The sequence below is a fragment of the Giraffa tippelskirchi genome, chromosome 11, assembly GCF_054371585.1.
Source record: "Giraffa tippelskirchi isolate mGirTip1 chromosome 11, T2T-mGirTip1v1.2.pri, whole genome shotgun sequence".
Taxonomy (NCBI): Eukaryota; Metazoa; Chordata; class Mammalia; order Artiodactyla; family Giraffidae; genus Giraffa; species Giraffa tippelskirchi.
Window position 1 is genome coordinate 93,114,992 of NC_137285.1, and position 14,096 is coordinate 93,129,087.

General features: G+C 38.1%; 1 protein-coding gene across 1 annotated transcript; it reads right to left on the reverse strand.

The window, feature by feature from the left end:
* Positions 1–1,224: 1,224 nt before the first annotated feature.
* Positions 1,225–5,788, reverse strand: SLN (sarcolipin). Its single transcript, XM_081538107.1, has 2 exons — positions 5,696–5,788; positions 1,225–1,812 (listed from the first exon to the last, which is right to left on the reverse strand). Exon 2 carries the CDS (start codon positions 1,737–1,739, stop codon positions 1,644–1,646), a length of 96 nt encoding a protein of 31 aa, XP_081394233.1. The 5' UTR covers positions 1,740–1,812; positions 5,696–5,788; the 3' UTR covers positions 1,225–1,643.
* Positions 5,789–14,096: the final 8,308 nt, after the last annotated feature.

The following is a 14,096-nucleotide window of genomic DNA, read 5'->3' on the forward strand; positions in this document are numbered from 1 at the left end:
ACCTTGGAATCCTTTTAAAAATAAATAATTCTCAGATTCAATCCCAGAATAGTGAAGTTAGAAACTCCTGGAAATAGGGCTCAAGCCTGGGTCATTTTCTGAAGGTTCCAGGTGATTCTAATGTACTAATACCACAATTCTAATCTGCTAAGTCTGTGGAGACCATAGACTACAGCACTGGCATCATTAGTAGCTTGTTTAAAATGCAGAGATTCAGGCCCCAATAAAGACTAAACCAGAATTCAGACTGAATTGGAATCTGCATTTTAAAAAGTCCTCCCAGTGATTCATAATCACATCAAAGTTTGAGAAGTACTGGTGTAGGTATCAGTGTTTCTCACCTCTGGCTACACAATATATTCATCTAAAGGACTTTTGGAAAATGCAGATTCTTGGTTCTACCCCCTGAGATTTTTATTTAATTAGTCTGAGGAGGACCCAGAAGAAATATGTTGAAAAATCACCCCTAAGTAAGTAAACTGTGCATCCAGGGATGAAAATCACAATGCTAGGTAGGCAAAGGCAGCGATAGGCTACATTCAGTAAAGAATGGCTTTATGAGGGATACTATGAAAAATGAGGCTTAACAATACTCCCTTTCTCCGTGGTTACCTTGAGATTGGCACAGAGAACAAATATGATCTGTCTAGTGTAGGGTATTCTAGCAACAGACTTAAGAAATGTCTATTTCATGTATTCATAAACATGAATGTTGTATTTTCTATTCTGTGTTATAACTGTAGTTTATTAGCGACTAGCTCTATTTTCATAATGACTATAACCAAATTGGAATATGCAACTCTAGGGACATGACTCATGTTTCAGTTTTACTCATTGGGAAATAATGTAAATATATATATTAAAGCAAATGGAGATATTTCAGAATAAAATATACCTTTGTCAATTTTAATGATAAAACAAGGCTTCAAAGAAATTTTGTGCTTTTAGTGAACAGTTCAGGCTGTAATCCAGACCTCCTAGTGAAATGGATTTATTTTCCCTCTGCTCTTGGACTAATTCAGAAGGAAAGTTTGAGGAACATTGAACCAATGGAATTGTTTGAAATATGACACTCTTAATTGACTTGGTTTCAAATCCTCAGCAGTTGGAAGATCTTGGCTTATCTCAAATGCTAGAAATATTGTAACATTTGTCACTTCAGTCTCAGTCAAGGATCAAACGCAGTATCACAAATAGAAGCTAAAATAAATTCTAAAAGTCTTATTTTTGGTTGACTTAATTTTATTCACATGATAGTTACAGGGGCTGACAAAGACTTCCTTTAACATTTCTTTCTTCTGACAGGTTGATTTAGAGTTTGGCTGCTGAGTGTGGATTGAAGGGATGTGTGGTGAGACAGACCAGGGGCTTGTTAACATTCTATGTCATCATGAATCCAGTTTACTTTTAACCTTGTGGCTTGTCTAACACACTTGCAGTAAGAACTGGGGAATAAATCTAATGCTTACTGGCAAACACTTTGAAGCCATTGAGAGCAGCTCTGGAGGCACCCCAGATATTGTGCGAACTGGTCAGAAGTGCCGTGGGGTGCCAGAAAAGGCATCCCATGACAGCAGTGGGATGTCAGGGCTTACAGAAGACAGCCCTGGAGCATTGCAGTCAATTCCAGGAGCTGTGGCATCTCAGTACTGATAGGACCTCACAAGGAGCCATATAAGGATAACTGTAATCAGGACAACGGTGAAGTTGAGACACAGCTCCCGGGTGGATCGTTCCATTCTCAGTGGCTTGGTGAGAACTGAAGGCAAACTTCTGAGGTCACACCAAAGACCTCCTGCTTGTCCTTACCTCCTATCAGAAAGTAACAAAGAAAACATAAGAAATTAGTGAGCATTCTTTCCTCAAAGGAAATAGAAGCATTATGAAAGGGAAACGTGTTATAGGCTGAATTGTATCCCCCCCCTAAATTCACATGTTGAAATCCTACCCCCAGTATCTTGGGATGCAACTACACACATATATATATATATATATATATACATATATATATATATATATATATACATATATATATATATATATATATATAATTAAGGAATGTGGTTATGCTTGGAGATAGAGTCTTTCAAGAGATAATCAAGATGGGTTAAATGAAAATGAAGTAATTAAGATGGATCCTAAACCAATATGACTGTTATCCTTATAAAGAAGAGATTAGGACACAAACATATGCAAAAGGAAGACCATATGAAGACACAGGGAGAAGATGGTCATATCCAAGCCGAGGACAGGCCTCAGAAGAAATCAACCCTGCTAATACTTAGATTTCAAATATCTAACCTCCAGACTACGTTTGGACTAGAATTATTACTCTTCTCTGTGTCTCCAGCATCCAATTTCCCCTGCAAATTTTGGACTTGCCAGCCTCCACAACCATATAAGCCAATTATATTACACACACATACCCACACCCTCCCTATTGGCTCTGTTTCTCTGAGAAACCTTGATTTACACAAAGAGCCTTTTTTGTTTTTTCTTTTGGCCTAATGTCAAAAAGACCAATACAGTTCTGATTATTTTCCTGTGATGATTATATTGATGCTTATGGGGCTTCCCTCATAGCTCAGTTGGTAAAGAATCCCCCTGCAATGCAGGAGACCTTGGTTCAATTCCTGGATTGGGAAGATCCACTGGAGAAGGGATAGGCTACCCACTCCAGTATTCTTGGGCTTCCCTGGTGGATCAGCTGGTAAACAATCTGCCTGCAATGTGGGAGACCTAGTTTCGATCCCTGGGTTGGGAAGATCCCCTGGAGAAGGGAAAGGCTACCCACTCCAGTATTCTGGCCTGGAGAATTCCGTGGACTGTATAGTCCATGGGGTCACAAAAAGTCAGACACGACTGAATGACTTTCACTTGATAAAATATAAAATATTGCATTTTTCTTTCTCCAACTTCTGTGTGTATATGTGTGCATGCTTGCTTGCTTTGCTACCAGCAAGTAAGGTCACCAAAACAGAAAAAAAAAAAAAGTTATGGCTTAGAATTTTTCTTGCTTTAAATTACATACAGAGGTAGGATACCATAATTTTTCAAGTTTCAAGCTGATCTATCTTTGTCTAACCCTGTGAAAGCATTAAGTAGTTTCAACAGCTGCTTGGCCTCTTGAAATCCCTTCATTGGGCATAGAGCCTACTGGGGTCAACCAAAAGTCCCTCACATAACAGCACTCAGTCCAAACAGCAAGTGTTAACCCCATGGGTACTTCTATTTCAACAAGGGCTTGTGCCAGCTATTTTTAGTCAAGTCCAGGATGTGCTTATACTGTAAACACTTCAAAAAGTGGGGCTGGTATCTTTATAGTCTGTATAGATAATACTTGTGGAAAATCATGGTTTGAGAAACATAAAATTATTACTTCCAGTGATGTGGCATAATTGACACTGCATATATGCAAACCAAATGAAAGTAAAGATTAAAAATAAAATTTTAAATATTTAGAGCAAAAGTCTACTATGGAGTAGAAAAAGTTTAAGGGGAAAAAGTGTTTTATTTTCTAAAAGTGAAAGTTCAGGGGGAAGAAGTCTCCCCTGAATTATGAATTATAATTACTATATTTCTTTTATTATTAGTGTACCAAATTATTAATTGTATAAACCAGTCGAATGATCCTTTTTAATATTTTATGTTATTGTTGGTATAACACATAAGTTCAGATAAGATTATATTAACAGATACGTTGTTGAATCTCGGTTTAAAATATGACCAATGGTAACTGATTTATGTTTCACTTTCCTTTTAATTCTTACTTATATTTTTGCCCTCTTCACCATTTCCAATGAAAATCTTTACAAAGATTTGCTTGAAGGAGAAAGTAAACAGAAGAAAATGAAGTATTAAGGAAGTAGAGAGAATGTGTAAGCATGTACACCAGAGCAGAGAACAGGAAGTTGATGAATTCGGGCAAGGAGCCTAAGAACAAAAGAATCTAAAGACTCTAAAGCAGATTCTTCCTTATGAATTATTAATAAAATTAAATCCTGGTCCAGACATCAATTTATTTGAGTAAGTCCCGAAGAAGTACAAAGATACATAAAAAATATGAGGCCTTATTTACAATGTTCAAAAAAACCCAACTCAAGGAGGGCAAAATAACTGCCCCATCCAATCTTATGAGACTGTGACCCGACAGGAACATATTCAGAAAATGTTGCTGAAAGTTGTCCAGAGCTTTGTTCATGTGACCTGCACAACAACTCTGACTTTTACAACTCAGGCAAATTTTGTGATTTTTCTCTCTCCCAAGATTATTGCTAAGAAACTGACTTCTAGAGAGAGGTTAAGTTGTTTGTGTGATGACACATAGCAAGTTAGAGGCAGAACTAGAACTGGCAGACTGGAAATAGTTGTTGGATTGTGGTTAATCTGTACGAGTGATAACATGAATGATAAGCGCAAATAACTGCCCTGGCTAGTATAAATGTTTGACCTTTGGGAAAACAATTTGACATTTTTTAATTAAGGTTGATAATGTTCATTCTCTTTTATCTGGCTATTTCACTCCTACTCTAGAAACTCAAGCACATATATACCAGGATATATATATAAGAATGTTCATAGCAACATTTTCATAATATCCCCAAGCTGGAAACAATTCAAATGTTCATCAGCAATAGAATGAATGTGAACTGTGGTATGTTCATACATTCAAATGCTTTAGAACAAATAAAATATATGAACTACAGCACCACAAAGTAAGATGGGTGGATTTCACAAAAATAACTGAGGCAAAAGAGGAATTTACAAAAAGAAACACAGAATGTGATTCTATTTCTTCAAAACCAAAAACAGGAAATTTAATTATATTGTTTAGGAATGCAGACAGAGATGGTAAAATTATAAAGAAAATCATGGAGAAGACTAGCTCAACAAGTAAGATGATGATTACCGATGATGAGGCAAAAGGGAAAAGTGATCAAGAATGGAATTCTGAAGTGTGCCAATGACAATTTCTTGACCTGAGTGATATTTATACAGGTGTTGCCTTACAATGATTATTCAAAGGGTATGTTTTATGGACTCTTCACGTTTTTTTCAATGGTCTCTGAATTGACAGCTACTGATCACACTTCTTTATTACCTACGGTTTACCTCTTACTATATCTTGCACTTTGACGGTAAGCTTAAACGCTGTTGTTTTATGTATTTTTAAAGTAATAAAACACAGCATTAAGGTGGGAATTTCTAATGAATCCAATTCAATCAACATATAAGCTAACTATAAGGAGTGGGCTCTAATTTCACACACATGTATACAAGAGTTAGGTAAAATCCCAGATCAGCAATCTTCCATTTTTCTGCTGCTAACCCACAAAGACAATTTTGGCTTCATTTTAAATCTTTTCTGACATCAAGATCACAGTATATGATTCAAAGTGAAAAAACAAAAGAACTCTGAATAAACTGTTTAATATTGACTTTCTTTGAATGGAGACTTTGAAAAGATGGAAGACATATTTTCCTGTGTATTTTTTAATACGAAGGGAGAAAATGCATGCCATAAGGTGAATAAAAGGAATACAAGGATCAATAATATTCACTTTCTAGTCTAAGAAGCATTGTACAATAGGCATTGTCTATTTCATTAACAAATGTAAGTATTCCTGTGCTTTTCTTATTTGCAACTTGTACACACATACACACTGTATGCTAAGCTTAAAAATCCTGCTGTTACCTGAATAGGGTCAAGGACACCCTGGGCTGCAGTAGGCTTCTCCTCTCTCTCTCCAACTTGGGCTCCAACTCCTGCTTGTCTCCCAGGCTGTCTGGACTTCTGGGCTCTGGGCAGGGCCTAAAGTAGTCCAAGGGAGGTGGCAATCACTGTGATGTCACTGGTGAAACATCTCGAAGGAACAACCTCCAAAGGTTGGAGGCTATTTGTGTTTAGGGGGACATGGAAATGTGTTGACTAAGGCTATTCCTTTGGCTGCGAATTTGTATTATTAATAAAAGCTCAAGGACTTAAAATCCTTTTCTTTCCAGTAGACTTTTGGTACAATTGATGTAGATTTTAAATTCATCTTTTACATCTTCATGAGTATCTCTAACATGTGTTCAAAACATTGTAAACCAAGAGTGATAGACTAATTTTAACAAATTTGTACTGCATTTGGTTGCCTCTTTCCCTTAGCATATGAGGGTGTAAAAGTGTCACTTCATTTAACCACCCATATTTTCAGCTTTTTTGATGTATGAAGAATTCTCTGCGGTGCACACACACTCCTCAAACCACACCCATGCACCAGAATCCAATAGGCATCTTTTAGCTCCTTCAAAATTGACTTTAGTCCAAGTGGTGAAAGCTATCTCCCCAGTCACCTGTTCCACATAACTTTCCAGCTAAGCTGTATGTTACAAGTTTACACATTAATATACAGTTTCATCTGAAACAGCTGTGGAAACCATGGTTTACATATCTCTGTCAGTGTACTAATACAGCAGTAAACCCATATGGCAAAACTCAGTCATTTGGATAGATTGGGGGTAGCAGGAGAACTGGTAAAAACTAGTGAAAAGCATGAGTTATAGAATATATCTGAAAGAAATAAAACTGTATAGCATTCAAATATAAACATTTACTAAAATTTGACTACTAAAATGAGTTTGTAATAAACATTTTAGGTGTCTAGAGGTAAATGGAGCCTCTGAAGTATTTAACAGGGCTTTCCTGGTGGCTCAGTGGTAAAGATTCTGCCCAGCAATGCAACAGACATGGGTTCCATCCCTGGGTCAGGAAGATCCCCTGGAGAAGAAAATGGCAACCCACTCAAGTATTCTTGCCTGGGAAATCCCATGGGCAGAGGAGACTGGCAGGCTACAGTCCACGAAGTCACAAAGAGTCAGACATGACTGAGCAACTAAGCACAAACTATTTAACTGAACTTGAAAATACATCAATTAAACATGACCCCAAGAATTGTGTTTGTTCATCAAATTCTTTCTTTATAGATAACATAACAAAATTCCCCTCTGAATTCCCAGGTAGGGTCAATCAAAATAATACATTCCCAGAAGACAAACAGAATTCCCTACGCGTGCGTGCGTGCTCAGTCACTTCAGTCATGTCCGACTCTTTGGGACCCTATGGACTATGGCTCACCAGGCTCCTCTGTCCATGGGATTCTCCAGGCAAGAATACTGGAGTGGGTTGCCATTTCCTTCTCCAAACTTTTCCCCATTATTCCTCATGCACTAGAAATATTACTAAAACAAAAACTTTCCACTCCAGTTCTTCATTTTTTATATAAACTCAACATTGGGGAATCTTAATACAACATTCTGTTATCACATGCCTTGTAAAGAGACAAGTCTTACTGATGTGATAGGTAGGATATAGTAATTATAGTTCAGTCAAACCCTGGCAAACTCCTTGAATGTAGTCAGATTTCTGTCTTTTGCTTCCAAGCCTTTCCAGATTGTTTCAAATATTAGCAATGTTTCCCTACTCACTAAGTCACACCCATTCCTTTATTAACCACTCAAAATTATTTTTTGTCCAATTAAAAAGTTATATATTTATTGTAAAATATTGAAAATGTGAAAGTATAAAGAAAATTTAATATCACCACCCAAAAGGAAAAAAAGTTTATATTATTTTTTATTCATGTTTGAGGTTACATAGACACAATCTCAAATTTGCAAGATATTTTCAGTAAAGGAATCTGATTCTTGAAAAGCCTTTATCTTTTCTAATTCTTGCAGAACTAAATTACTTGTACTGTATCATGTGTTGGTATTGGATTTATGGGAAAAGTATTTATTTTGTATATGTTGGAATAGGAATTAGCTCTCCAATATTTAAAATGCTAAGTACGATGATGGGGAAGGGTTAATATATCACAACACAGCTCACTAATACTGTCAATTTAATTCAGTTGGTCAATTTCAATGACCAATGAAATGTAACTTGAAAGATAAAATCCTACTGCTTATTCATGAGTCTGTTTAGTTGTTTGTTTCGTTGTCCCATTTAAGTTTGTCTAACATTATCCAGGGATTGTTGTTCCTGGTGCACTGACAAATTCCCAGATAGAGACTTCAGAAGCTGCTTGATATTAATGGTTTATCCTGTGATATCATGAGAGAGTGAGATAATACTGAGCATTTAGCTTCTTGTTAGTTGACCTAACTCTCTCCTGAAGAATTTGCAAGCCACCCAAAGTCACATGACAGCCATTCAACCCCGAGTTTAACCCCAAGGATCTGGAAGTTCAAAAAAAAAAAATCAGCATATTGTCTCTCAATTAAAACACTGGAACAATAAGATTTCAAACCTCTCTACCAAAGGAAATTTATGTCTTTAAATTAGCTTTACTTAATTCTCTTAGTATTCTCTGTGAGCAATTCCCATGACTTAACATTCCATATTAACTTTCTTTCAAGGTGCTGTTCTTCCCATCAGCAGGAGGACATACTAAATTAGTAATCTTTGACATTATTTCTATCCCTATTAATCTAGAATTTATCCAAAGGACTTCTGCTAAGAGAACAACATTCACATTGACATTGGTATTGAAGAGCTAATTGGCATTTATTTCTTCCCACCCCATATGGTATATACATTCTTAACTCTAAAATACTATACCCTTTGAAAATCAATGTTGAGTTCTTATGCTTATTATAAGCTAAACTAACTTATTTAATTTATTCTCAATTTCCATCCACCTTTTTACTTTGGGAAGCAAAAAGTGAAGACATCACGTCAGTCCATGAATCAACAAGTCTCTGACACAGTGGGAGAATTCAGTAAGGCCTTGATAAAAGGCAATTGGCTCAACCCATCACAGTAATGAATACGATGATTATGTGTCTCTCTCACCTCCACATCTTCACATTCAACCAATCATGGACCTGCACAGAAAGAAAAAAACAGCTTTCTGCTATTATCTGTCATTATCCCACATAAGCAGAAGCCCAGAGAAAGACAAAACCATATTTCTTGAAGCTCTCTTCATGTCCTTGAAAAATCAATGATTATTATCTGCATTTTAAACCACTTGTGGCACATGAGTGATTTTTATCTCACTTACTGAATTTTAATTTCAAAAGCAAGGATAGTTGCCTGTATTTCTATTGTTTCTCTAACCATGCGTTGAACTGGTGAAGAATCATGATAGATGCTCTAGGATACATAGCAAAGGGCTCAGTTTGAGCCTCCATCACATCACATCTCCTGCTGAGATCTTGACATGTCTGAGCATGCCAGGCAAACCTGAGTGGGGGAAATTGAGGTCAACATCAAATCTATTTATAAAAGGACCTAGAAGCCACCTGGGAGAGAAAATTCCTTTGAAGGGGAGTCATCAAGAAGATACATATGGTTCAGCAACAGGGAGAATATTTAAGTTATTCTGTTGCACATAACAGATGCCCTGTGTTCATCTAGGTCCTGTAAGAAGCAATATGCCCAAATGGGACTAAATGTGCAAAAAGAAAAATGTATTGGGGGAAATGCCTGTGAGAGAGAAAAAAAGGAAGGGAGGTTGGACTCTAAGACTAGCTCTAAGGAAAGTTTGATGAAGCTATTAGGAAACTTCAAATCAAAGATATCTATCAGAAGTGTCCCATGAATCTCAGGGTGACCCATTTGTATTACTCCCACGCTTAGTTCTTGACTGAGAGCAGCCAGGGAAGCATGGCCTCTGTGCAAACCTGATTGTGATTTCAGGGCACAGTAGCTGGAGTCCACCTCAATTACAGCCAATGTGAGAGGTACCTTCCATGGCCACCAGACTCACACACGACCCATCCGACTCCACTACAGCTTGTTTGGGCCCTAGGGGAAGAGAGAGAGCTATGGATAAAAGCTCTATAACTCTTTGACAATTAAGCTTGGCAGTGTGGAACACTGAAAGGGACAGAGAGATTCTCCCTCTACCTGTGCCTTCTCGTGGACCTCGTGTATCCATGGAACCAGCAATGTAATGTCCTTCCACTGAAGTGTCACGGAGCCTGGCAGAAGCAGAAATACAGATCAAGACTTCCCTGCAGTTTATATTAAGCTGTGCAGGCCTTAGTTGCAGACGGCAGCAGAGAAGAACTTGAGCTAAAGGGCAAGAAAATGGCAGGCAATATGTGGTAGCTGACAGTACGTGTGCATGAGCACATGTCAACCACCTCCTAAAGCTGCTAGAAATAATCAGGAGGAAAATTACAGGGGCATGCAGTCTTGCATAACAAATGGGAGCAAAAGCCAGAAAAATACGTATTAGTTCTGTTTTTAATAACCCATTTTAAGTCCTGGATTGGTGAGGTGACACCTGTTAACATCATTTGACTTGGAACCAATTAAATTACTCTTCTCTGGAACAAGTGTATTTCTGGTCTATAATAAGATTCTGCAAGCAAACAGCTTTCTCTCAGCCCATTAAACATAGCTACCGAAAGGGAGAAAAAGAAGGAGCAGCCAAAAAAATGTTTTTACTACTAGGCTGTATACCAACTGCCCTCAAAACACTCCCAGATTTCAGATTGGTTTTGTTATTTTTCTGATGGGAAATCAAAATTCAGCAGACTTTTGATGTGCTGTTACTGAATAGTTCAGAGCGATTTTAGCCAGACACGCCCACTTGAAATATTCTGTTCTTAGTGAATTTGATCAAGAATATTTTTTCTAAATCTCTCTTGAGAATCTGTCAGTCAGAATAACACAATTGCAGTTTCAGTAAGAATGAGATAGATCAAGTGATCAGACAAAATTGCTGGTTTTTCTCTGTAAACAAGTTTATTTGGTTTTAGCTTTTGGCTATTAAAGTGGAGAGAATAGAGTCATGAAAAATCATGAAAATTTCTCTCTGCTCACTCTGAAGATGATAAGAAAACAAAAGTGCCTAGTTGCAGTAATGTGAAAGATTAGCTGGATGCAAGATCAGGCTAGGCTTCCTTTTGGATGAGGGATATGCTATCTCTGAGGGCAATTGGGCACTTGTTCTACAGCCTGGGGAGTAACCTAACCTTTTACACTTTTACAGTAAGTGAATGTGGAGTTGCCAGGACCTAGTATTTTGGGAATTTGGGCAGCTTATCTGGGAGAGGTAGTTCAGGCCCTTCTCTCTTTACTGTTTATTTTGTTGCTTCTTGCCCCCATTTGCCAGTGTAGAATAGAAAAGGAGGTCTGCACACTTCAGGCCAATTATATCTGTGTCTACATAAGGGTACACATTTTGTGCTAACAAGCCAAACTTTCTTCTTCTATTATCTCTCTTTTTTGCAAGATGTTACAGCACTCACCAGCCATTTACGTGTCAACCACTCCTACCAAGGAACAGCACAAGCACAATACATCCCTGCCACATTCTCTACAAACAATCACATCTGCTGAGAACCACCACTTCCTGCCTTGAGTATCAACCTTGCCTACAAGATACACTTCCTCTGCAACTGCCTCTGCTAAGTACCATAGTTATTGACCATTGAAGGTTAAAAAAAAAAAGTTACACTTAATTCCAAAGCAAAATGAGGCATTGGGAAGAGGAACTGTGTCTCTTTCTATGTGTTACACCCTGTTGAGGAATACCAAAGGAATACTTCCTCACTCTCACTTCAGTGTTTTCCCAGACACCCCAAAAGGCATCTTTTTATCTAAGACTCAATTCTTCCCTTCACTACTAAGATTTGATACTACACCCACCAAATGTTCCTTCTATTAGGATGAATTCTCAGGAGGAGCCTAAGTTCACAAAACAAATCAGAGTCTATCAGGCCTGCCCATCAGTAAATAACACAAGCTTAGGCACAAGACTGGGAACTGACTGTGGCTCAGATCATAAACTCCTTATTGCAAAATTCATATGTAAATTGAAGAAAATAGGGAAAACCACTAGACCATTCAGGTATGACCTAATTCATATCCCTAACGATTATACAGTGGAAGTGACACATAAATTCAAAGGATTAGATCTGATAGACAGAGTGCCTGAACAACTAAGGATGTCAGTTTGTGATATTGCACAGAAGGCAGTGATCAAGATCATACCCAAGAAGAATATATGCAAAAAGGCAAAATCCTTGCCTGAGGAGGCCTTACAAACACCCGAGAAAAGGAGAGAAGTGAAAGGCAAAGGAGAAAAGGAAAGATATGCCCATCTGAATAGAGTTCCAAAGAATGGCAAGAAGAGATTAGAAAGCATTCCTCAGTTATCAATGCAAAGAAGTTGAGAAAAACAATAGAATGGGAAAGACTAGAGATCTCTTCAAGAAAATTAGAGATACCTAGGGAACATTAATTGCAAAAATGGGCACAATAAAGGACAGAAACGGTATGGACCTAATAGAAGCAGAACATATTCAGAAGAGGTGGCAAGGATACATGGAAGAACTATACAAAAAGACATTAATGACTCAGATGACCATGATGGTGTGATCAGTCACCTAGAGCCAGACATCCTGGAATGCAAAGTCAAGTGGACCTTATGAAGCATCACTACAAACAAAGCTAGTGGAGGTGATGGAATTCCAGTTCAGCTATTTCAAATCCTAAAAGATGATGCTCTGAAAGTGCTACATTCAATATGCCAGCAAAATTGGAAAACTCAGCAGTGGCCACAGGAATGGAAAAGGTCAGTTTTCATTCCAATCCCAAAGAAAGGCAATACTAAAGAATGTTCAAACTACCACACAATTGCACTCATCTCACACACTAGCAAAGTAATGCTCAAAATTCTCCAAGTGAGGCTTCACCAGTAAGTAAATTGAGAACTTCCAAATGTTCAAGCTAGATTTAGAAAAGGCAGAGGAACCAGAGATCAAATTGCCAACATCTGCTGGATCATCAAAAAAGCAAGAGAGTTCCATAAAAACAACTACTTCTGCTTTATTGACTACAGCAAAGCCTTTGACTGTGTAGATCACAACAAACTGGGGAAAATTCTTCAAGAGATGGGAATACCAGACCACCTTACCTGCCTCCTGAGAAACCTGTATGCAGGTCAAGGAGCAACAGTTAGGACTGGACATGGAACAGTGGACTAGTTCCAAATTGGGAAAGGAGTATGCAAAGGCTATATATTATCACCCTGCTTATTTAACTTCTATGCAGAGTACATCATGCAAAATGCCGGGCTGGATGAAGCACAAGCTGGAATCAAGATTGCCGGGAGAAATACCAATAACCTCAGATACACAGATGATACCACCCTTATGGCAGAAAGTGAATAAGAACTAAAGAGACTCTTGATGAAAGTGAAAGGGGAGAGTGAAAAAACTGACTTAAAACTCAGCATTCAAAAAACGAAGATCATGGCATTCAGTCCCATCACTTCATGGCAAATAGATGGGGAAACAATGGAAACAGTGACAGACTATTTCTTGGTCTCCAAAATCACTGCAGATGATGACTGCAGCCATGCAATTAAAAGTTGGTTGCTCCTTGGAAGAAAAGCTATGACTAACCTAGACAACATATTAAAAAGCAGAGACACTACTTTGCCAACAAAGGTCTGTCTAGTCAAGCTATGGTTTTTCCAGTAGTCATGTATGGATGTGAGAGTTGGACTATAAATAAAGCTGAGTGCCGAAGGATTGGTGCTTTTGAACTGTGGTGTTGGAGAAGATGCTTGAGAGTCCTTTGGACAGCAAGGAGATCAAAGCAGTCAATCCTAAAGGAAATCAGTCCTGAATATTCATTGGAAGGACTGATGCTGAAGCTAAAACTCTAATACTTTGGCCACCTGATGAGAAGAACTGACTCACTGGAAAAGACCCTGATGCTGGGAAAGACTGAAGGCTGGAGGAGAAGGGGACGAAAGATGAGATGGTTGGATGGCATCACCGACTCAGTGGACATGAGCTTGAGCAAGCTCTGGGAGTTGGTTATGGACAGGGAAGTCTGGCATGCTACAGTCCATGGGATCTCAAAGAGTCAGGCATGACTGTGTGACTGAACTGAACTGAGGCACAAGTTAAAGTCCTACCACATCAATGCCCTTACACACATGATGCAGTATGTTGTGGTTTCTACCAGTTATCTTCTCACTGAAGTCAGATAAAAATTGACTTTTCTGCACTACTGAGAGAAATCATATTGTTTCTTACTTCAGTGGTTTCCTGATTAGGTTCAAAATCTTCAAGTGCAGAGG